Source organism: Megalops cyprinoides, chromosome 9 (assembly GCF_013368585.1).
Source record: "Megalops cyprinoides isolate fMegCyp1 chromosome 9, fMegCyp1.pri, whole genome shotgun sequence".
NCBI classification, from domain to species: domain Eukaryota; kingdom Metazoa; phylum Chordata; class Actinopteri; order Elopiformes; family Megalopidae; genus Megalops; species Megalops cyprinoides.
The window spans coordinates 4624255-4649553 of NC_050591.1; the positions used below are offsets into that span (position 1 = coordinate 4624255).

Here is a 25299-nt window from a genome sequence, read left to right on the forward strand (position 1 = left end):
GGTACCATCGAATTTTCTTCCACTGTTGGATCCTGCAGTTCTGGAAGTGGGGATTTATCTGCAGAAGAGACTGCAGGGAATATGGCACCCAGGAGAATGAGGAGCCCAGGTTACTGGGGTTTAAAAGTGGCATGGAAAATTTTCTCTGCAGGGAACAGAAGAGCAGCCAAAAGAGAGAGGGAAGCCTTCACAGACAGCTGGGTACGCCTCACAGAGAAGCACCAAACGTGTTGTTCTGGTCTTGGGCAATCAGCCCTGTCCGCCAACAGAACACAAACCACCACTCTGTTTTCCACCCAAAAAGCAGTGAGGATCTATGTGATATATCTCAGTAGAACCAGATGAGGAGTAAAAACATGCATACTGTTTTAAAATACACAACAGTGGTGCTTTGCTAAAACTGGGAAAGAATTACAGTACCGAGCCTTCTCCGTTCAACTTCAGGTTCAAATTGGAAGAAACTGAGTGATTTAACTAAGTTACACCAGACGATGGCGCTACGACCTAATAAAATAGATGATGTAAGACGTGTATAAGGGATGGTAAGTCCGCGGGCAGGCAATTTGTTTCCATGACTAATAGTTAGATGGACTAGTGGGAGTCGTACCATAGCATTGTAAAGCAGATCTCACCTCACTCAACTGAGAACGTCAAGAACATATGGAAACACCACTAATACAGAGAAAATCTGATGTGCACACAGTATTATACATTAGAAAACTATACGTGCATCATTTTGTATTACATTTGATATATAACTGGAAATATAAATTGAATTACAATTTATTAGTCAGAAATCTGAAATAGTTTAGGTCTTACAAGCTTCGGAAGTGTAAATACCAGTGGAAATCTCAGTAACAGAAACAAAACATCAAGTCAGGCTGTGAGAGAACATGCGAGCGTTTAGTTCATTTAAAGCGTTATTAAAGAAGTAGAGATATGACGGAAAACATCATTCTGAAGTGTTGTTTGGAGGTGTTTAAAACGTGCCATGGCCATCTTGGCTCAAATAATTCGTGCCACAGAAGACACGTGTAGACGAGTTCATACACTGGCCACTCATAAAAGGAGGTTTGTGTATGTAAAAGATGCTGTTGCGATGAGAATACCGAGCCGCGGGCTATTGCGGGTGCAGCTCATGTGAATGATTAAACGTCATCGGAATCATGAAATAGACGCTAAATGGACTCCTTTGCCCCACTCACGTGATGTTGAGCTGGCCAAGCTACCATATCTAACGGTACAGAGAAAATCTGCCGAACAGTGGCCTGCAACGGCCTAGAAAGAGCTCTCAAGCTCCACCTTCCACGCCAGGGAGGTTTGAACCCGTTGATCACCGGGGAGAGAGTCACCGAGCTTTTCATTGATTCACGATTAAGTTCCGGTTGGTGTAGAAGTTATCTTTTCTGCCAATGGAGTGTCAGTATAAAGCAGTTCCGGTAATAGGATTTTCAGTGGTAGAGACAGAGTTCGACAGTAACAGTGCTGTGTCTCGTACATACAGTGACATTCTTGTTATTGTGCATAATCTTTGGGGAGGAGCCTTGCCATCACCTTGGTAACTCCGATGACGTATCATGGATAAACCGCCTACCCCAAAATACAAGCCAGCCAGCGGCCATTATATAGCAGTTTGCGGAACCGTAGCCACTGTGGTGCGTGTATTTGCGATCCCCAAAGAGAGTGCCGAGATTTGCTAGCAGCTTTTTGTCGTTATCTGGAATATTTCACATCTTTTCTTTTGAAAGAGGATTCCCAATTTATTTTATTTTTTACTATTTCTTGAAGCTGTGTTTGTGGTTGTAGAATTTACGCATGTAGAGATTTTGCTTCGAGTCATATTTACCAAGCTCATACCTACTGTACGGTTACGTGCGCAATACTGCATTCCAGACGTCTGAGAAGAAAAAGCAGAGGGGTTTTTTCTTCGTCTCTAAGAAGCTCTTTGTATTTATTTTTGAGGTGTATTCAGTTTCTCTTTTTGCAGTTAGTAAATACATTTTTCTAAAGAAACCAGTTTCTATTTAGATGGCAAGCTTCCCAGATTCTGTAAATGAAAATGACATAGGTAAGTTTACATTAACATTACATTTCTAACGTCAGATTATTCTTTTCTAATCCTAATGCGAGGTCGTGGTCTGATGCAAATATTCGCCCATTTTGAATATTTGGCTAGATTGCTTTTAACTGGCTACATTTAGCGAGACAATGAATTACCGTTATATTTTGTTTTACGTTAACGTAACGTAAGTGATTGTGATGCACACCGTGGAGCTCTGGCTTTTTACATCTTGTTAGGTAGCCAGTTTTCTAACAAGCATCGGTTTTACTTTTTTCTGATAGCAGCCTAGCTAGACAGCATTGGTACTGGCTACATTCAGTATTTAGAGTGAAACGTTTTGTATTTCACTACTAGCCAGTTGGCTGTGTAGCTAGCTGTAGTTAGCTAATAATGGTGTCAAATCCTCAAGCCACGGTAATGATGCTAAACCTATATCGTTAGCTAATTTTCCGATGCGCACCCTCCCCCACGCATACCTGTGTCAGTGTCCTCGCCCCTCCAAAGAGCGGTCGCGCAGCGTGACTCACTGTTGTTTTCAAAGTCACGGCCAGCGAAAACAAGCAGACAACGCGTGTTATTGTGATCATTAGTCGTGCGACGTGCGGTGCGTAATGTGTGATAGCTGGCTGTGAACTCATAAACCAGGAAACAACTGTATTCCGTAGTCATTTATTGCAGTGACTCATAAGAACAGAGCAGATCTGTTAAAGTAAATAATTAACCAGCCAGCTATAAACAGATTGTCAATGTCGAGTTATAAACTTCTGTTTAGGAAGTGCTTATCAATTGAGCTTCACCTTGACCTGTTATTGTGTGTGCGTGTTTGTGTCGATGTGAAACAAAGGTGTGTCTCTAATTTAGCCCCCCCCCCCCCCCCCCCCCCCCCCAAAAAAAAGTGCTTCAGTGTCACGTGATTGGTTGATCCAGAGTTCTTGCTCCCTCACAGGTAAGGCTAAGTTCATCGGTGAGCTCTTTGTGCCAGCTGCCCCTTTCGACCAGAAGTCTGGGCGGGACACCTGGACGGTGGCTTTCGCTCCTGATGGCTCCTACTTTGCTTGGTCACAAGGACACCGAATCGTGAGACTTGTGCCTTGGACAAAATGTCTGAAAAACTTGTGAGTATCCCCCCACCCCCACCCCTGCATCTCTCTGTGACCTGTGAGGGAAAAATGTCAGTGGTCCTGAAAGACCACACCTAAGAGTCACTCTGTGTGTGTGTGTGTGTGTGTGTGTGTGTGTGTGTGTGTGTGATTCGTCCCGTCCAGTGGCCTCAGGATTCAAGTGTCTGCTCTAGTCTTGGCCTGTGTGTCCAGTCCCCAGCTGAGTTCTGCCAGCTGGTTTATAAACAGTACCTGATAACTGTCCAGTTGGCACGCAGCATGAAAAGAGGTGCATTGTGGGTACACACGCCTATTCAGAGGGTTTATGTCACTTGCATGTCAGGCCACAGAATTCAGGAGAGGCCAGGCTGCTCGCCGTATACCTAGGGACGCTGTTGGGACTGCTGTTACATTCCTGTGTCGAATATAGATGTCATGTCCGTGTGTTGAATATAGATGTCATGTCCGTGTGTTGATTATAGATGCCATGTCCGTGTGTTGAGTATAGATATCACATACATGTCTTGAGTACAGATATAGCATCTATATGTTGAGTATAGGTATCATATCTGTCTGTTGAGTATAGGTGTCATGTCCATGTGTTGAGTATAGATATTGTGTCTGTGTGCTGAGTATAGATACCATATCCAGTTGCTGGATAACGATGTATTTGTGGGCCTCTGCAGCAGGTGCAGTTGCAGGCAGTTGGGGCAGAGTGTTTTGAGGTGGCAGCAGCAGTGGAGCATGGCACATGCTGGCTGGCGAGCAGTTGCCCCCGCTGGGCTTTGGGCCGGCGCCTGCACAGCGCACTGCCGGAGCCCTTTGAGCGGCAGGTTGGCCGCGCAGAATGGGTCATACTGCCGCCGTACAAAGGCGGCTGCCGGCCCGCGGGGCTTGCCAAAAGGGCTTTTGTCCCCGCGCTGAAAGGAGTTCTCATAATGCAACTCGCTCAGTCCCTCTGGCTAGGGCCCCGGGTCCATTTGTCCCAGGCAAGCTCTCGGCGTTCTCCATGGGGTTCTCTGTTTAACATTGACTTCTGTTTGTTTGTGTGCGTGTGTGCATGTCTGTATGAGTGTGTCTGTATGTCTGTGTGTGTGTGTGTGTGTTTATGATGACCGTCAGGTGACGGCCAAATACCCGTTTTTGCCCACAGTTACGCTTTTATTACCAGAGCAACGGTGGCGTTGAGTTACTGTGGCAGCATGGCGGGTCAACAGGTTGACAAATTGAGACTCTGCCTGAAGTTAATTTACATTTACATTTATTTATTTGGCAGACGCTTTTATCCAAAGCGACTTACATAGGTTATAGTTCTTTACAATGTTATCCATTTATATGGATATATAAACTGAGGCAATTGTGGGTTAAGTACCTTGCCCAAGGGTACAGCAGCAGTGTCCCAGCGGGGATCGAACCGGCAACCTTTCGGTTACAAGTCCTGCTCCTTAACCACTATGCTACACTGCCGCTCTCAATACTTTGTATTGAAGCCCACTTATCACAATCTCCTCTCCCTCCAGTGGCCCAGAAGTCCCCTCTGTGAACGTATCCTACATGATACAGTCCACTACAGCTGTAGTCCAGACACCGTGTCCCAGCAGCAGCTCAACTATATAAAGGAAAGAGACCCGTGTGAGGTGTATCGGGAGGGATAGGGGTAGTATGTTAAAGGCGGACGGGCAGAAGCAGCACCACAGGGCCAACTTAGGCCCCAGCTTACAGTGGAAGCCTCCCCGGGAGGCTTGCGTAACAGTGAGAAAGCAGGGGCTTACGTGGAGAGGAGAAAGGTTCAGTGCCTGTGTGGCATCTCCACTCTCCGTGCAACGCCTGCTTCACCCGCGGACCTCAGTGGCGTAACGCACCAACATTGTGTAACGTCTTTAGCGTTATCGGCTGAGCGAACAGGCCTGGTCCCTGTGTGACCGAATAGGATGGATATGGCTGTGTTACTGTGGCAGCCACAAGCAAAAACTTCACACATGCTTATCACTCAATAAAGTAGGGCTGGCTACATATCAGTACTACTACTGAATCGTCACTGAACAAAAACAAAGCAATGCATTCAATCTAAGCAACCAGAAAACTTAATCCATCAGTTTTTTTTTTTAATTCTTTGTGTATGTGACAGTGAATGTGTCCCCCAGCTCACTGAAGGAAAGGAAAAGTTTGCAGTGTGCCGTTTGGAAGTGTGCAGAGTCCGTATTCCTTCTTTTGATGGATGAGTGGAAAAACCTGAACAAGTTGTTTCCCGTCTCCCTCACCGATTTGGAATTTTATTTTATTTTGTAAATGTTGACTCCACCGTGGGAATTTGAGACGGCTCTGAGGCCCATAGGCCCTGTGCAAGTTTATCCTCATTGGGTATAGTGGCTGGGTGGTTGTGTAGTGTGGGGGGGGGGGCCTGAGGGGTGTAAAGATGCTATTCCTATGGACATGTGGCGTGATCTGCCTACACTCTTCCAAGCACAATAACGCCCTGTGTTCTGCGAACTGCAGCTCGAGCGGCTCCCAGGAACAAGGGCTCCTTTATGAAGGACAGGTTCAGAGCCACGTTCACGCCCATAGACTGAGAATGACCGAGGTGAGTCATGTTGGACTGGGTGAGATCCTCCCCTCCTGACGAAACCCTGTGGCAATCTTCGAGGCTGACTTGTGAGCAGGCCCTTATAGTTTTGGGGCGTGTTGGAACCGTGCTCGAGAGCACTGGGGTATGACGATCTCCCGGCTTGTGGCTTTGATTGGCGTGTCCCTGACTGTCATAAAGTGCAGCTTTTACTGGGGGTTGAAAACAATGCAGCCGGCTTGCAGAAAGAGGTTGACTGAGTGTGATTAGAACCTTGGGGAATGTGTTGGTTTGTTTAGAGAGGCTGACCAACGTCATGTGTTTTCAGAGCAGATATGTGCCTGTCAGGGCCATCTCTGTGCATCAGAGCTGCCAGTTTGAAGGTTGTTGGCATTTTTATGTCCAGAAAAGTTTGATGAGCCCAACAGCGTGGGTACTCTGTATGTGTAACAGGGAGAAAGTTCAGTTTAAACCGTCCAGTCAGCCTGATTTCTAAGCTTGACCTCTCTCTCACCCCCCTTTCCCCATACTTCTCTCTCCCTCCCCCGCACTCCCTGTCTCTCTCTCTCTCTTTCACCCCCTCTTCCCCTCCGTCGTTCTCTCTCTGTCTCCCCCCTCTCTCCTCTGCAGCTCTGTGGGCAGTGCCGAGGCGTCGGAGGGGGCAGGGCCCCGCCGCCTGTCCCGCCAGAACAGCGACGGGCAGCTGCCCGCCGGCGTCCCGCGGGAGCACACCATCGACTGCGGTGACATCGTGTGGGGGCTGGCTTTCGGCTCGTCCGTCCCCGAGAAGCAGAGCCGCTGCGTCAACGTGGAGTGGCACCGTTTCCAGTTTGGCCAGGACCAGCTGCTGCTGGCCACAGGCCTTAACAACGGCCGCATCAAGATCTGGGACGTTTACACTGGTGAGACCCCCGTCCCAGAGCCGGGGTCGGTCCGGCCGTGGCTGGCCGCCCTGTCTTTATTTGCTAGCGTTGTTGAAGCTAGTCCGCGTACAGGCCAAACGCTAGGAGACTTGGCAGGCACATTGTTGTGGGTCCACTCTCTCAGCTTAATATTCCACTACACGCCACCTCTTCGAACAAACATAAACTTACTGCTCAGGCCCTGAAGGGAGGAGCATATTAAATCACACATAAACAGCCGCCTGTCTTTTTCCCTTTTCTGACCAGTCCTAAATTCCTTCTCAACTGCAACTGCTTGTTTTCTTCACAAGGTTGGAGAAGGTTGGCCTTACATCACTGCCCCTTGCCTGCTTCCTGCCCCCCTCCCTGCGGGGTTATGTAACGTGTCTGACAAACAGTGTGAGGTCACGCCACGGGCTCCCCGCCTTTTCAGCAGCACAGGGAAGGCGCTTCAGGTCACCCTGACACCAGTTTCAACCAGGGAACGCCCCCTGCCAAAGACCCCCTGCCCCCCAAGCCCAAACAGCAGCCACTGTTTCACCAGCCAAACATAGACTCTGAATTAGACAGCTGCTTTCCCTTGTAATTTGATATTTGGATATTTTTCCACACTAAATCATCACCCCCTCCTCTGTTTACTTCCAACCACAGAGAAGGGCGGGCGGGGGGGGCCGGGGGGGGGGGGGGCCGGGGGGGGGGGGCTCCAGCTCTTCCTGAATAGATTATGACTTACTGCCAATAGACTTGCTCTGATAATTTCAATGTGTTAATTATGTGTTATTTTAGTTTGTCAGTTTGTATGACTTTTGTAATGAATATTGATAAGGAAGAATGGAACAGGATATTGTTGCTTGTCAAACATTAAAATTGTGATCTGAGTAATGGATTAGGGATGTGGGGGTTAAGCGGTTGAATATTCAGTCTCATCTATGTTTTAGTATTTGCCAGAGTTAGGGTCAATTCCATTTCAGTTCAGTCAATTAGAGAACTGTAATGTAGTTCCATTCATGATTGCAGGTTGGCCCATCTTTTTCAGTTCATGAACTGGATTTCGGTTCATTCCCTGTATTAACTCAGTTTGAGCCCAACTCTGGTGTGAGCAGTAGCGGGATCTGTGATCAGTGAGCAGGAGGACTTGGGAGTACTCGGGGAGCTGTCGTTTTCGCTTGGAGCTGAGCTGAGACCAGTGTGCACAGAGGTGCCCCTGTGTCAGAAAGGCTGCATATCCAGTTATTAATTGGCCCAGGCGGTGCTCCAAGGGGGGCAGGTCCAAAAGAAGTGCTACTATTGGCTGGTGTCAGGCTTCCTCTATCGGGGGTCACAGCTCTCAAGTACTCTAAAATTGATCCCTCCTCTTGCCAACTTATCTCCCATCTGACGCCCTCTATACGACCCTGAAGCTGTGAGTCTGGAAGGTTCCCAGGCTTAGAAGTGATATTTTAATGACAGATACAACCAAAAGAAAGTCAATTTGAGACAGTTCGAGAGTTTTGATTCATTCTTTGCTTTCAGCTTTTTTTTCTCCATGGACACCAAAGCCCATAACCCGAAGCTGAGCAGACTCTGAAAGCCTCACAGTTCCCCTCTTAACCCTGCCAGTCTCTCAGCCTTTGTCACAGTAGCCACTGGAAGTCTTTCGCAGCCACTCCCCGTTCAGGTGCAGCTTTGTGTGGTACGTCTGTCAGGAGAAAGCAAATTATAGGGATTTACTCGGGATTAGCGAGGCAAATTGTGGGTATCGCGTTTCAAAGCCCGGTGAGAAACAAACCCTCGGGGTGACCCCACACGCCTTCCTTGTCGCTCTGCGCCCGGATCCCTCCAACATAGATCCATTTTCCTGCATGATTGGGTTTCAGATGTAGCTCCGTTGGGGCTGTCGGACGTTAGCCATCTCCCTTTGAGAACCTGGAGACAGAGGAACATGCTCTGAAGCCCTGTGAATTCAACCTGGACCATGTGGCACAAAATCAGACTCCATCTAAAGCTCGAGAATGCGAGCCAGCATCCAATCAGCTGCATGTTAAAGCCTGAGATCGGAAGCTTGGGGGAGTATGATGTTACTAGAGTTTTCGTTAGGACTGAATGCTGGATATTTATGTGAAGGTGTCTGTGTCCCAGCTCTGCTGCTTATGCAGAGTTCTTGGGTGCCACTCCTGTTGGATTCCTCATACGAGTCCTCTGCATGCACAAAATAACAGATCCCTCGTTGACCTTATCTGCTGCATAAAAATGAAGTCAATGCAGATGCCTTTGCGCTGAGTCATTGGTTTAAATGGTGCGTGGGGGGAAAAAGGCATGGTTCGATGCTAATCAAAGCCGTTTTCAAGGGAGCATAACTCTAGAGTTAGTCTCTAAAAGATGTATGTTTTGCCTCTAGTCTTTTCAGTCTGCATGTTTCTATTTGTTGTCGGAACAGGCAAGCTGTTGCTGAACCTGATGGACCACACAGACATCGTGCGGGACCTGACCTTCGCCCCCGATGGCAGCCTGGTGCTGGTGTCTGCGTCCCGTGACAAAACGTTGCGTGTTTGGGACTTAAAGGACGACGGTGAGCAGGCAGCTCTGATCCAGGATCAGTTTACAGGCCCCTCGTCCGATCCCCTTTCAGTTCGTGTAGAAGTGGGGTACTGATCCGGGTTCAGTGCTTGCAGACAAAAAAAGAATATCAAAACCCTAAGTGCCCACCCGACAAGGGGCTGCAGGTGTTTCCAGCCCACTGCAGTATTTGTCTGCTCCCCAGTCCTCAGCCCCCATCTGCTGCCCCCCCTCTCAGGGCCCCCGCATATGGTGCTCGCGTGAGCTCTGTTTAACATTCTAACGTACCCGAGCGAAGCGCCAGAGCTGGGCCCCTGAGGGAGAGACAGACATGTACGTTTGCCTGGAGGGGAACGGCAGCACTTTTGACCTGCCTTCTACCCCCAGACCCAGTTGTGTTAGAGCAATGCTCAGACTAGCACAAACAGCGCTGCCCTAACCTCCAGACAGCCAAAACAGTCCTCACCAGGCCCAGGGAAAGCTGGCTCCATCCGACCAACATGCACCAAGTCTGGATTTTTGCTGAACAGCAGTACAAATACTTTCCCAAACACAAAAATGTGCCTTTGTGGCTGGAGACAAGAAAAGGTCCCATTTATACTCCCTCTGATTGTACATTGCAGAAGCGATTACACAGTTTCAAGTGGTGCATTCCTGCCTTGCCCTCCTCCACAGAGACCTTGGGGACAATCAGTAGTGGGCAGTAGGGCTTTATTTCATTTCATTAGAAAGAGCAGCAGTCAGTCAGGTCTGGCCTCAGTCAGCTGCATTTGTGAAGGTAGGAAGTTACAACTGCATGAGGTTCGGTCAAGGGTGAACACTGATCAACTCCAGGTGGAAATCTGAAAAGAGTCCTGATGGGGTGGTGAGGATGGGTGGAGGGCAGGTCTATGAGATGTTCAGGTTGCCTGTAAGTGTGACCCTCTGTCCACTGACGCCCTGCAGGTAACATGGTGAAGGTCCTGCGTGGTCACCAGAACTGGGTATACTGCAGTGCCTTCTCGCCAGACTCCTCCGTGCTCTGCTCAGTGGGGGCCAGTAAAGCGGTAAGCACCATCCCCCCCTCCTCCCCCTCATCAATAGTCAGCTGTGAGACAGCGTCCCACCTTCTGCTAACGCCCCTGCATAGCCTGTACCCGCCCCCCCCAACGATAAAATAAAGAATCACATGCGCTTGCTGTTGTGACTGCTTTCAGTACTCTGCCTGAAGTCTACAGTTTTTTTTTTTCTTTGTTTTTTTTTCTTGAATATTGGGACCCTTTCTGTGTATGATGTATTTCAAAATGGCTTTGTAATCAGAATGAACATGAATGCAGACCCCAGCAGTGAGAATGCCATCTCCCATCACCCTTGGTTTGGTGGCAGCACCTCCTAAATGTCTGATAGCTTTTCCTTGTTAGCCTTAGCGTTATCTTTCCAGGAGGTTCATGTTATGGAGCAGATACTGTCGAACGTGTGCATGTGTTTTATTTTTGTCCTTAAAAGAAATATGACCTCCGTTTTTATTTGAACTGTAATGAATTGAAGGGTTTCCCCACACAAGTAGTGAAGCTGAAAAACCAAGGTGGCGAAGGTGGAAAAATAAAACTTTTCATTGTGTCACAGAACGGTCTGTAAAACATGACCGTGTGGCAACCACTGGTTCAGTCCACAAGCCCGCGTGACCACGGCGCGAAAGGGCAAGCGGGTCTCCCCACCCACAGTTGCCCTAACTGGATGCGAAGCCTCCCACGCCCCCTCCCCACCCCCCACCTCGACATACAGACAGTATGTGAGTTGTGTTAGGTTGTGTTTGTCCATAAGTGTCTTGCTCTCCCTGTCACAGGTGGTGGCAGCTCTGTTGTGATTGGTTGGTAATGAGCCAATAGGAGCGCCGCGCTGACATTGGGCAGCCGGCGCGGGCTGTAGGGCATGGCCGCCGTTCCGCCCTGGGGGCCACTCTGTGCTCGCGTCCCCCCCGTCCCCCCCTGTCCCCGGCCGGGGGCGGCCTTGCACTCCATCGCAAGGGTTCCTGTACGTAGGTGCCACTCCGTGTCTGTCTACCTCCGCTGTTGCAGTCAAATCCCTCTCTTTTGTTTACAAGTTCAGCCATGATTAAACTGGCAGTGAAAGCCCTTCCTTCACTGCACCCCCCCCACGCTCTACCACCCCCCATTCCCTTCACCAACCCCCCTTCCCCCCACCCCTCTCAACAGAAAGGATAGCTAGCCTGCACCACCCCCACCCTCCTCCAGTGCATCTTTTTTTCTGTCACTTTGTTGAACGGGTTGTTCAGCAGTGTCAGTTTTCTCCCTCATGTCTTCAGATGTTTTTTTTTTCTTGTTTTCTCTGTATGTGAAGTAACTTTAGAGCAGATATTTAAATGCTACAGTGTTGTGGCTGCACTCGAGCTGCGCCAACCAGCCGCCCGATGCCCGCTCTCCCCCCCCGCCGCCTGATTAGAGTTAGCGAGAGAGAGAACGAGATCAGGGCAATCAGGGCAGAATAGAGGAATGAAAGGGCTCTCTGTCACCCCGCAGGCTGCATGCGTCCGCCCTCGCTCCTGTTACTCCCAAATGACTGGTGAATACTGTGCAAAATGAAGTCCACACGACTGGCCACCCACATGGGGACATCCTTACATTTAGCTGCGCTTGATAGCAATAACCCGGCATTAATTTTCATTAAAAAGGAAGGAAATGCAGGACAGGCACAATGCTTTAATGGATCTCTCTCTGCCCTGATTGTGAAATATTTATTCTAATATTCTGTAGACAGTACACACACCAGCTTTTTTTTAATCCCAGGGAGAAGCAACAGCGCAAATAAACCCTGACTGCTCTGGAGAAACATGCCACAGCTGTAGACTCCTCTGGCCTCTCTCCTGCTGAAAGTGTCAGTACAGGAGCTTTGTAATGGGGCTACGCAGTAATAAAGCCAGCCCGATCTTCTGCACAGAGCTCACAGATGCCATATTTAACCAGCTGCTCTGCAGAGAGATGGAGACACAGGGACTCTTGACTTTCAGATCAACTTAACCTGCATAAAACAAGATGAACCAGTTGCAGAATCGAAGTAAAAAGACAAAAAAACGTAGACTGCAAAGGAAAACAAGAATACTGAAATACCAAGAGCAAAAGCAGCAAATTTGCCATGATGTTGGAGTGTTTGTAGGGTTGAGTTTGGCCCAGCCCTGCTCAGCGCACACTGTGCTTGGCTGTCTGTCTTTCCACACATAAATCAAACTGTGCTGCGTTCACACCAACGCAGGCCTGGAACACAGGCAGCCCTGTGGGGTTACAGAGCTCTTTCAGTCCATGGCACAGACACCACAGACAGGAGAGGCTCAGAAAAGCCCTGCTGTAGTTCTGTTCCCCCCCCCCCCCCACTGAGGCTCCCCTGTCAGCTCTTACACAGGATAGCGTTGTTTAATGGCCGCAGGCCAAACTTATGTGGCTTTTGCTCAAGCGCAGTGTTTGAGTGTTTAACGTTCACTTGAGAAATGAGGACCTGAATAGCATGGCAGAAATTTTCGCTGAATGAAAAACGGCCAAGCCGATGATCTGAGTTTTGGGTCATTTTCCTAATTTGGCTAACGCAAAAAAAAAGAAGGAAAATCAAATCCTTCAGAATGTGCTTGTGTAAGGTACTGAGAGAGCCAAACATGTCACCAGACCTCGCATGACCAACCTGGACCCAAAAATAAAAATTAAGGACGAGAGCCTCATTTTTATGCCGTAATAAAACAGGGCGCCCAAATGGCCATTTTTAAAGAACAGGGAATTTGCTTCAAAGCTGTTCTACTGAACGCCAAAACGCCTCGCACATTGCACTGGAGCAAACAAGCAGCCAGACGAGAGAGACAGAGGGAGAGAAAGAGACCGAGAATTTCCTGACCTGTTGAAAAAAACAGTGTAAAGTTTTGTGTCATGTTGTAAATATTGTGCTTGCCAAAGGCGTCTTCCTTTTGGCCTTCAAATGTTCTCTTCTCTTGCAGTATCTGTCTGTCCTCGTAGGCCTCGGCTGTCGACCGGAGCCTATTGTTAACACAAGTGAACTAAAACTCTCAAAGGGAGAACCCAATGGAGTAACATTATGTTACCTTAACTTACTACTTGTTTGTATATTTTTTTCCTCAAATGTCTGTAGTTACTTAGTAGGAAGTAAACATACAGTAGCCTTGTTTGTTTTTGTAAGCTTAACGTGCTCTGTTTTACTTAGCGGTAAATGAGTAACGTTAAGAGGAAGGTTTATTGGATAGCTAGATGTTTTTTGTAGCTTAATGTAAAACAAAAGGACTTGGACAACATTTTCAAGTACTGTACATTTTAACTGATGGCTCTGCTGCTTGTGTAGCATGTTCCCAGTTTTGACTTTTGAATAACTTAAGTGCTATAAAACAGCATTGAGTTTAGACTTAAGTCCATGCTAAATTAGAGTTTAATTGTCTTTAACTTCTTTTTTACCTGTAAGTTGTGATACTTCTAAGATGGTGGATGTTGGTTAGTTGGTAGCCATAGAGAGTAGCATCCCATGGCTGTTCAGTGAGCTATAACAACTGCTCTTGGCTTGCAGGTGTTCCTGTGGAACATGGATAAGTTCTGTCTGATTCGCAAGCTGGAGGGCCACCATCATGACGTGGTGTCCTGCGAGTTCTCTCCCGACGGAGCCCTGCTGGCCACGGCCTCATATGACACCCGTGTCATCCTGTGGGACCCTTACCTGGGCACGATCCTGCTGGAGCTGGGGTGAGCAAGGGAACGACAGGCCTCTCTCTCTCCCCTCTTTCTCTCCTCTTTTTCTTTCTTGCTCCTTTTTCTCTTTCTCTGTCACTCCTTCTCTCTCTTCCTCCCTCTCTCCCCTTCTCTCTCTCTAATCCCTCTTTCTCTCGGGCTCTCTCTCTCTACTTCCCCTCTCCCTCTTTCTTACATTTTAAAATTTCCATGGGTTGCTGCTTGTGGGTAACCTGCATTATGTTTCTAAACTTTAGGTCTCGATAAGATAGCATTGAAGGTCTTTCTGTCGCTCTCCCTGTCTCTGTTTCCCTCTTTCTTTCTTTCTGCTTCTCTGTGTTAGTAGTGTTGAGTAGTTATGATGGGAATGAAGAGGGGGTTTGCATACTGTATAACGGCCTTGAATGCCTGGGTGCTGATAAAATGTGTCCTGTAATAACGCCTGGGTGGTGATAAAATGTGTCCTGTAATAACGCCTGGGTGGTGATAAAATGTGTCCTCTCCCCACTCCTCCCCCTCCAGGCACCTCTTCCCTCCCCCTTCGCCAATATTTGCAGGGGGTGCGAATGACCGGTGGGTGCGGTCTGTGGCCTTCTGTCAGGATGGCCTCCATGTGGCCAGCATTGCAGATGACAGGTGAGCCCCGGGTGCCATTTGTGGACCTGTGCTGTGTGTCTGAGCCCGCAGGAGCCTGCCGTCTAGCTGTAGTGCGGTCATTAGCAGCTGGTTTTTGGAACATCTCAGTCACTCCAAACACCAGCTGCTAATGACAGCACTACAGCTAGGATCACACTGCACTGAGTGTGTGAGTGTGTGTGTGTGTGTGTGTGTGTGTGTGTGTGTGTGAGTGAGTGAGTGTGCTAATTTAAGTGTGTGTTTTTTTGTGAGTGTATGTTGTATGTGAGTATGTTATTGTATGTTCGTGTGTCAGTGTTTGTTTTTTAGTGCAAGTGTGTGTATTATTTAGTGTGACTGTATGTGTCATTGTGAGCATGTTTGTGTTATTGTGTGAATTTCTTTCTTATCGTGAGTGTGTGTGTGTTTGTGCACTGTTGCTGGGCTCTCCTGAGAGCAGATCACATGTCTCTCACATGACAGCCATTAATCACAGCGAGGCGCCCGCTTTCAGCCTCACTGGCCCAGCCCAACTCTGCCTCCTGATTGGATGGCCGTGGAGAGTCTGGGTGGAGTGTTCCCAGACACTGAGAGCATTGAGCCATTTCACTGCAAAATGGCTCATGGAAGAAATCTGTTTTTCTGGCTCTCAGTCCTCCATTAAGCGATTAATGGAGGATAGAAATTTGTTGGGAGGTCATTGTCTACAGTGTTGCAAAAACAGCTTTACATGGACACATTAGGTAACCTCCACTGCATCGCTGATTAATGTCAGTGGAGTGGCTGGCCAGCTCTGTGTCCTGCATGCAGGGATTATTGCTGCAGGGTTAGTGGAGTGAAGCTCTGCTGTTGTTTCAGGCTGGTTCGTTGGTGGAGCATTGAGGAACGGAGCCCCCAGGCCATCGCCCCTCTCGCTAATGGCCTCTGCTGTGCCTTCTCTGCTGACGGCAGCGTGCTGGCTGCAGGGTGAGGACCTCCGCTCAGCACTCTCTCACACACATACACACACACACACACGTGTACACATACACACGCACACACACACGTGTACACATACACACACGCACACACTCATATACATGTACACATGCGCACGCGCACACACACATAAGCATATACACACATGCAAACACACTCACACACAAACACATGCTCTCTGTCACACACACTCGCACATATACAAGCACTCACACACAGACTCCCACAATAACACACGTAACAACACACAGACTAATGATAACACTATATCTTGTATAAACACATATTGTAACACGCACGCCCACACAGACTAACACACTCTCTCTCCCGCATACGTGGGCACGCGCACGCACACACACACACACACACACACACACACACGTGTACACATACACACGCACACACACACGTGTACACATGCACACACGCACACACTCATATACATGTACACATGCGCACGCGCACACACACATAAGCATATACACACATGCAAACACACTCACACACAAACACATGCTCTCTGTCACACACACTCGCACATATACAAGCACTCACACACGGACTCCCACAATAACACACGTAACAACACACAGACTAACGATAACACTATATCTTGTATAAACACATATTGTAACACGCACGCCCACACAGACTAACACCCTCTCTCTCGCGCATACGTGGGCACGCGCACGCACACACACACACACACACACACACACACACACACTCTTCATTAGATCATGTAATAATAATTGTTATAAACTATGCAAAAGTGAATTCAGTCTTTGTCAATTGTGAGATAGTGTTATGAGTTATAAGGTAAACATTACCAAACCAGAGTTACAAGATACAGATCACCACACTACAATTGTGAGATAAAATTCTTCACTCAAGTTGTGAGAGAAAAAAAAACCCACCACATTTCTGTCTAGCTGCCAAGTCTGCTGCCTCCTTTTTCCTTATGGTTTTGTACTCTGAGTCTGTTTCTCTTTCTCAGTCTGTCTAATCCTACATTAAGAAAAGGGTTTGTGTTGCAGAGTTACGGAAAAAAGATCTACCGTACTACAAACAGTATGAAGTGTGGAACACAGTATAACACAGTCAGACTACTCCCCAGCCCAAAAGAGACACAAGTAAATATTTATTTCCTAGTATGATAATTATTTGCCTCTCCCCTTCCCTGTCTTTCCCTCCTCCTCTCTCTCTTTGTCACACTCTCTCTCTTGCGCTCTTTCCTCTCTCCCTCCCGCAGGTCTCGTGACGGCAGTGTGCATTTCTGGGCGTCGCCCCGCAGTGTGGCCAGCCTGCAGCACCTGTGCCGCATGGCACTGCGGCGGGTGATGACCACTCAGCAGGTGCAGGCCCTGCCTGCCCCTCCCAGAATGCTGGACTACCTGTCCTACCAGGTCATGTGACCCACCATTGCATGCTGGAAACCAATGAATCTTCTTTTTTATCACAGGAAAAAAAAACTAAAAAACAAAATGCTGGGGGGAGCGAAAAAAAAAACTTATCCACACACCATGCTGTGCTTCTGCGAAGTCACCATTTTGTATTTATTTTACAAGTTTGAGCATCTCTGTGGTTCGGAGATGGTTATTTGTGAAGCACATGGTTGCCGGTGATGTCCAGTTGGAGGCCCTGCAGCTCCTCATCCTCTGCTCCTGGGACAGGGGCTGCAAATGCTGTCAGAGGGAGCGCTCGGACTCGGGGCCAGGGAGGCCTGCCTTTCTGCCACACTGTAAGGCGAGCGGAGTGGGCGGAGTCAGTGAGGGGCATGGCCGAAAGTGCATGTGCTGCTGCGTCTCTGGTGTGAGGGAGGGGAGGGCAGTGTGTGTCCACACGCACACAGGTCACTGCCTTGCAGAACGCCTCTCATCCTCGAACTGAGTGCAGTCCTTCAGGGAAGGGGGCTCATGCCTTCTTGATGTGCCTCTGATATTTCTCCTTAAAGAGGCTTGCAGGATATCGACAGTGTTTCTGAAGCACCAAATACAAAGAGGTCTCTTTTTAGCGGGACCCAGTAAAATCTGCAGTCATGGACAAGTAGATCCAGCTATTTGTGACAGTGAAATAAGAGATTATTCAATCCTTGCTTTTTCAGTATAAAAAGACCCAGTGAATGTCTTGTTCAATATTCAGTGTTCATTTAAGGATCAGCATGAACGTTTATGTTTCCCCTCAGGGAAATGTGATTTGTAATCAGATCTTTGCTGTCCATGTAAAAGTGAAGGTTTACCCGTGATGACTAGAGAATGGGGGGCAGAACTAAAGTGGTCAGAAATTCCTGTCGTAATCCTCCAAACCTCCTGTAAACACTCGCTGAAAAAATGCTTAAAGCCTTCATTTGCTGTGAAATAGAGTATCAAAAACCAGTAACATCTCATGGGCTGATCTTTTTGTCCTCATAATTTATATTTTTTTTCCCTGTATAGAAATCTGTAAAGACTTTTCTATGTGTGTGTGTGTGTGTGTGTGTGTGTGTGTGTCTCAATGGTGTTGTACTGCTCTAGGTTTGTCTTGGCTGTTTTTTTCTGATCTGTTCAAGGCTATAAATACTTGTGTGAATAATATTATTCTGTATATATTTATAATATATATATATAAACTTTTATTGTAATGTGAAGAATCAGTATTAGAATGGCATGTAACTTACACCAATGTCTTAATCCCAGGGTCTGGAGCCCCTTCAGAAGCTGCCGTGCACAGCATTACCTCATGATTCTGCTTTCTAAACTCCCTTACGGCTGCTGCAAACAGCACAGTTTTAGCTCCAGCTTTGCTCTCTTAGTTGCCCACAGCTGTCATTTTCACATCATTGGGGAAGCGAGGTATAAGTACTGTGTTTAATGCACACATGACTGAAGGAGAACTTGTAAAGCATGGATGTTTCCTTCTGATTTTTTTTAATATCTACCTCCAAAAGTCGCTGGAGTAATCTCCATTCACATTTTTTCTAGAAATCACAGATTCTTGAAGAAATATTTGTATTCAGTTTTTTTTTTAATTTGATACCATGGTACAGCATATACGCAGTAATGGTTTTGTGATTGGCATGTTTCTGAAGGGGTTGTGATGTATGCAGATTTCTGGTGGTAGCTAATGGGAAACTTTATAATGTGATTGTAAGGTCGAAGTGGAAATGTAGAATATGAGGGTGTAAATGGTGTTTTTTTCCAGTGTTTCTGTAAGAGGATTTGAGCCTTTTGGGTTGGTGGATTTGGCAGTAAGTTCTCCCACAGTTCCCAAACACTCAGCTGATGCCAAAGGTGCACTTGGGTTTCCCCTCTGCAGGTGGCAGTCAGTGGCGGTTATCATTTTTAGTTGTTTTATTCCATTTATGGTTAAAACTTGAAAAGTCTGTGTACTGTGTACGTTGTTTTCTTAAGCTCTCGAAAACGTGCAAGGACTTGGAGGAGATGAAGTTCCAAAGGCCGCCAGTGTCTTGTAGCAAGCCTTTGCTAATAGCATTAGCGCCGACGAACAGTCCGAGCTTTTGAATTCAAGAGAGCTGCCGGGCTTGTTCTTCGGAAGGGCCTCGTGATGGAGGAGTCAGCCTCATATCTTCAGCAGAAGTGCTTCAGTCGCTTTCGTAAGACAGCAGTAGCAGCAATCTGAAATATTAATCCAAACGAATGTATATTTTCCTTGCGGTTGTATTTTTTGCAATTTCCAGTCATAATAAAGCTTTGTTTCAACTCTTTCAAATTGTTTTATTTCTTTATGTACTGTATGTCTGATTATTACATAACTTTGAAGAGTAGAAGACTTCTCCCCTAGAAGTTGCACCTTTCTTTAGTGTAATATAGAATTATGTAAATACAGATTTTCTGGTACATCACTGTTTTGGGTATTTGAGAAGAGTCGGTATATAAATAGTTTGAGACAGTTTACGTTATGGTCATGCATTAGTTGTCCACGACTTCAGTTCACAGCCACTGCAACAAGGTTTGTTCGTTGCAACGAAGGCTGTGGGCTGAGTGGCTTGCGGATAGGAGGCCACGGAACTCTAGATCGGTTACAAAGTTATGATCAGCCTGTCTGAAGTGATCAAGTGCAGGTGTGACCAGCGGGGTGGTTGTGTTACTGTAAGTGCTATTCACAGCTCCTGCCGTGGCACACAGAAATGTCAGAAATAAGAGAAGTCAAGCTACAAAACGATTCGAAAATACAGGACGATACTCGAGTTATAAGGCTACCTACTCTTAGTTTATTAAGTAAAAAGCATTTATATGTTACTTCAACTGAGCTAAAAAAAAAAAAAAAAGAAAGATTTACGGGAAAACGAGTGTTTGTGGAGATTTACCTAGTAGGTAGCCTATTTAGTCTATATTGTAAAGGTGATTCTTAAGTAAGGCTCAAACTTTGCAATCATTTACAGGCGAGCTGATCATTGACCTGCTCTGTTTGTGCCATTGGGTTAAATATTAAGGGGTGCATGGGCTGACGGGTGAGTGAATCTAACCGAGCGTGACTGGTTTCAAATGGCAACAGGAACCCGCCCCATCCAAGTCATTATAACTCGGAAGATTTCAGCCTCGAGCTGCCGGTAATTTTCCACAGGTAGTGCTCCGCGTGCAATTTTTATCGCTTATGTCACCTTGTCACCTTTCCTTTGATTAAACCAAGGTGTATCTGTTTAAATGAAAGATAGGTAGGCACTTATTCGGTTCCTCTATCAAATCTGCATTATAAGATCGGTATCGTTGAAGTTAACAGATTAATCAGAGAAGTTTGGTAGAAAGAAAAGAGACGCATATATAGAATGACATGTGGACTACGTGCTATAGTACATGCAGTAGCTACATGTCATGGTCATGTTTCAGGACACTTTTTAAAAACTCATTTTCTGCCCTCTGCTGGGGAATAAACGTCATTGGTTTCACACAACTCTCCCCGCATGACAACACTGTATAGCCAAACATCTGGATGTAAGCCACAGCATCACCGGCTACCACCTTTGCTGTCTTATGAACAATGTTTAAGTGAGGCTATAGTTATTAAGGGCAGTAGATTCATGCATTAAAGCGACAATTTAGCCTAGTAATAATTCAAAACTGAATGCTTTCCATTGCTCTTCGTGTTCCAAGCGTACCTCCTCCGATTGGCCTGCCCATGTAGACCTAACCCGAATGGGCCACTGATGTGTGAATATATGCAACAGGTTCTACGTAAGATGTATTCTTTACTTTTCTGTTTCTGGAAAAAAGAGGAATGCCAATCCCTCAACATATATCAGTGAGTTACCGGTGACGCATTCATTTCACGAAATTTTTCGATCTGCATGAAGGCCGATATGAAACGGTTAACAGGCTTCCGTAGCTAATTGTTGCTACCTCATTAAAGGATAAGTGAGTTATCAATTAACGTATAAGAACAAACAAATTAAGCGAACGTTTATATAAGACTCAGAGAGTCGCAGATAAACGATAGAGATCGCAGGAGATAACAGAGAACGGGTCGCAGAGGAAGAAGGCTGGTTCTGTATTTTTGTATTGTATGCCCACAGCAGCACCAGTCCCTGTCTACATCCTAAAATCGCGTCCTTTCCTACGTTCCGGAAATCGATAACTGGTCGCCACCTTCCAGTTCCAATAGGATCATACATAGGAAGATAGCAAGACATTTCCCCCAGCGAATCCAGCAGCCTCCTCATGCAGAACACTTTTTAAACGATCCACGACGTGAACCACCAGGCTGGTGTCACATATATGCGATAACACAGAAAGTCACAACAAAAATACAACAAATACGTAGGCTAAAAATAATACGCAGAGTACAGTGACAAATCACGATATAAATGATATTTTTAAGTTCCCCGTATCTTATGGCTTTTCACTCTGAGTAGGCCATATATATGTTATGTAATATATTAAATATTACTTTAATTAACCAAATTAATCATGCATTTCATACTAAAAACACATCTGGTCTCATGAGGGAAGGGATTCCTGCTAAATGTCACACGGAATATAAACGAAGTTCAGATGGACAAGGACGTTCTAGTTCCCAAAGGGCGTTAAGAGCCCCTTCTCTTCTTGCACATCTTCCTCCTGTCCTCAGTGGTCGTCACCGAGGAATCGAAGAGGCGGGAGGACTCATCTCTAAATCCGATGCACCATCCCCTGAGCACACGCAGTCCCAACCTTCTCTGAAACCCAACAATTTTCCCTCTAATCTAATTAAAGGGAAAATTAATCTAATCTATTGTATCTACATTTCTCCACCACAAAGTGCTAATTTATACAAAAGGACCAGTCTTGCAACCAGTGGAATACGACCAGTTTCCATTACACTGGTGCAGGAGATGGTCTGATCTCGAGCGACTTTTTATACAGCTCGATTATTTCACTAAAGCAACTCTGGGTTATGCACCTTTCTCATGGGTGCAAGTGTAGCGGAGCTGAAGTAGCTCGTGTGAGTCCTGCGTAAAGCCTTAGGTAGCGGGTAGCAGGTAGCCGAGTGGTTGCAGCGGCTACGTCACTCCCTCTGAGACCTGGTTAAGTAGCGTTGTCGCCGACAGGCTAACGGCAATTTGCCTTTAGCTCAACTGGCAACGACGCTGGCTTTAAGGGGTTGGCAGCGAGCAGTAAGAACCTCGGTTCGAAACTCGCTCGCTCGCCGACCCACGTAACATCACATTAAATCTAATACACAACGCAGCAAGAGAGACCACCCGTTACATTGGTGCCGTGACCCGGATCTCTGGCTAAAGCACAGCTTGGCCGCCAGTGGTCGCTGAGGAGTCAGAGGAGGTCAAAGGGGGGTGAGTGTAGCGGAGCTGAAGTAGCTCGTGTGAGTCCTGCGTAAAGCCTTAGGTAGCGGGTAGCAGGTAGCCGAGTGGTTGCAGCGGCTACGTCACTCCCTCTGAGACCTGGTTAAGTAGCGTTGTCGCCGACAGGCTAACGGCAATTTGCCTTTAGCTCAACTGGCAACGACGCTGGCTTTAAGGGGTTGGCAGTGAGCAGTAAGAACCTCGGTTCGAAACTCGCTCGCTCGCCGACCCACGTAACATCACATTAAATCTAATACACAACGCAGCAAGAGAGACCACCCGTTACACAACAATAGCGCCTCTTCTGGGAGACAAGCAGTATGTTGATTTAAGCCCTGGCCCAAGCACCACACTCGGCCTACTTATCTGTTTGCATTGCACTTCCGTTTTACAAAGAGATTTGTCGGATGTGATATAGCATTTTATCTGTTTATTCATATTCTTCGAACAAACTGGCGTGAGATTAAAACACGACTTGTTTCTTGCAATTCATACTATAGGCCTGGTGAATGGAGATTTTGCCATCTAATTATGGAAACATCAAGTTTACCTGTACTGATTAGAGAACTGGGGACAGGTAAGAATGTCAGAAATCCCTGTCGTAATCCACCAAAGTTCCTCTGAATACTCCCTAAAAAGCTGTAAACCTTTATTAAGTTATTAGGAAAGAGAGTACTCCATTAGCAGATCGTTCCTTTTCACGTAATTCACCGTGGGCGAGTGTGACTTTTGTCACATTAAATAACTGTAATTATAACAAGAAATTATCTCAATGTTTAAAACCAATAAAATCTAAGTTAAATCAGTATTTTGTCATAACTAAAAATAACGTTAAATCATTACTGCATGACGGACCGATGAGACGTTATAGGAAGAATAAACTCCAATCCCTGTTATCCCTGCAGACCAGTCAAATCCAGCATGTTTATCATATAAAACCAGCATTACTGTGTCTATGTAGCCTAACTTGCATCTCATTTCCACAACTTCCCTGAATATGAAAGTAAGTGAGTGGTTTATCGTAATTTAAATGCTTTAGTTTTTAGTAGTTAGTAGTAGTTGTAATTTAGTAGTAGTGTTTAGTTAATTACGTTTGCTAATAACTACTGTAAATTCTTTGGATTTCAGAACGAACGTAAATGCACGTAAATGGCGGACACAACAGAAGTTTCCATCAATGTACAGAGAGGGAGAGATAGAGGGATTAAAGATAGCCGGATAAGGTGACAGTGAGAGATAACAACAAGTGCAGACATAAATAAACAGGTACCCAGAAAGAGAGGGAGAGCAAATCAGGTCAGAGGCGTGTAGATCTGCAGTCCAACGCACACCACATTCCTTCCCTTCCCACAATTGTCCCCACTTCCTGTTGCTCAACGCCCCCTGACTCACTGAGTGTGACTCACTTCCTGCTCCTGCCTCCAATCACAACGTCTGACATCAGACGAAGAGGTGCTGTGTTCATTCACCGAACAGTTATTTCGTCGAAATTCTCTTTTTAAGACCTCCATTGTAGACCTTTTTGATAATAAAGTTCTGAACATGTTCATGTCTCCCACATCATGATTATCGAAAAAGGTCAGTGCCCATAGAGATGATTCATTTAATAACAAGGCAATTACATTAGCAAGGCAATTACAAACTAAATAATAATAAGGCAATGACAAACTGAATATGTGTGTAGGCGCTTAATCCCTGTTCCCCAGTTAGTCTGTCGCAGATGCAATATTATTTTGGATTCAAATGCAACAGCTTCTTAACTGATCAAAGAGGTTGATATTGTATCTGTTCTCATGCATGCTTATCTCACACTTCTAACAGTAGAGGGCGCAACATTCCAAGGAACAACCCTAGACGAAGAGGCACTATTACGATAGTATGGAAAACAATTATTGTATATATTATATATTGCATTCAATAACATATATATGTTGATATATATATGTCAACATACAATATGTGAACAGCACCTGTTTTATCATTCTGTTTTCTTCAATGACTTTTGAACCAGAAGGGTAAAAGTGAAGTGCGTACGATCAATTATAAGAAATAAAATGACATTTATCTAGGGTTGGTGCTTTGAAGCAGAACCATACCACACCTGCTCACATACCTGTCTCTTCAGAGAAAGTATGGAAGAAGCTGTGGTAGCACACTATCTCCACTAGGTGGCGCCTATCTCCTGCCATAGACACACAGATCTGTAAGTGTGCAGACTGTCAGCTTTGCTGCAGGAACCGCAACAGGCTAACTTACTGTTTGTTCCTTACAGTTTTAAACAATGTTGTTTTGTTTTTATTCTTTTTGCAAATTTGAATCAAACATATCACAGTGTTGCTGTTTGAAGCTTTGCGTATCAAGAATCCTGAGTGTTGAGCCTTGTGTGTGTGTGTGTGCATACATTCACACATTCCCTTAGACATCATGCTAGATTGCTCGCTACACAATTCCCTATCATGAGGCTTTGTGAGATCTGACATTGGGTGATGCTCTTTAGGCCAGTGTGGCACTCTTAGGTTTACTTGCCATGCTAATGGTAAGACAGCTATCTGAACACACACACACAGAAATTTAAAGATCAGATGAAATCCTAATGATCAAAAACCTTTTTTTTTTTAATCTGAGATTATCATAGAATGTCAATAAAAGGGATGGTTGACCAAGTTCAGTCCCAGAGTTCTCTGAAGTTAAAAAGCACCCCACCACATTAAGCATATACATATACAGTATAATACAACAGATTCCTCTTTGGAGACTTGAAGTCAGGTTAATGATCTGGCTGATCTGACCAGGTCCCTAGCTCTCCCCACTCTCCACGTGAACACACAGCAGGAGTGTCCAGGTTTTACCCATGTCCTCTGTGCCTGCTTCCCCCACTGGCTTAGAAGCGGGTCTTCTCTGAGCTTTGGGCTCTCTAAGGGGTAACTGGGAGGGGGTACAAGCTTTCCCCATGAGAGGGGCACAGGCAGACCTGACCTCAGGCCTCCACCTGTCTCTCTGGTTCCCTGGTTCCTCCTACTGCAGCTAACACACTTTCCCATGGGAAAGTGTGCAAGC

The 25299-nt window shown here is 46.2% G+C and overlaps 1 protein-coding gene across 1 annotated transcript; it reads left to right on the forward strand.

Annotated features, from left to right (window-relative positions):
- Positions 1 to 1644: 1644 nt before the first annotated feature.
- On the forward strand, positions 1645 to 19139 carry LOC118782779 (WD repeat and SOCS box-containing protein 1). Its single transcript, XM_036536328.1, has 9 exons — positions 1645 to 2068; positions 3009 to 3177; positions 6356 to 6627; positions 9044 to 9175; positions 10108 to 10208; positions 13717 to 13889; positions 14397 to 14510; positions 15348 to 15455; positions 16720 to 19139. Exons 1-9 carry the CDS (start codon positions 2029 to 2031, stop codon positions 16880 to 16882), a joined length of 1272 nt encoding a protein of 423 aa, XP_036392221.1. The 5' UTR covers positions 1645 to 2028; the 3' UTR covers positions 16883 to 19139.
- Positions 19140 to 25299: the final 6160 nt, after the last annotated feature.

Bases quoted from the DNA above. Each gene is read 5' to 3' on its own strand.
- LOC118782779 (XM_036536328.1), top strand. From the start codon at position 2,029: ATGGCAAGCTTCCCAGATTCTGTAAATGAAAATGACATAG. The intron at 9,176-10,107 runs GTGAGCAGGCAG...GACGCCCTGCAG, and splicing joins TTGGGACTTAAAGGACGACG to GTAACATGGTGAAGGTCCTG. The intron at 15,456-16,719 runs GTGAGGACCTCC...TCCCTCCCGCAG, and splicing joins GGCAGCGTGCTGGCTGCAGG to GTCTCGTGACGGCAGTGTGC.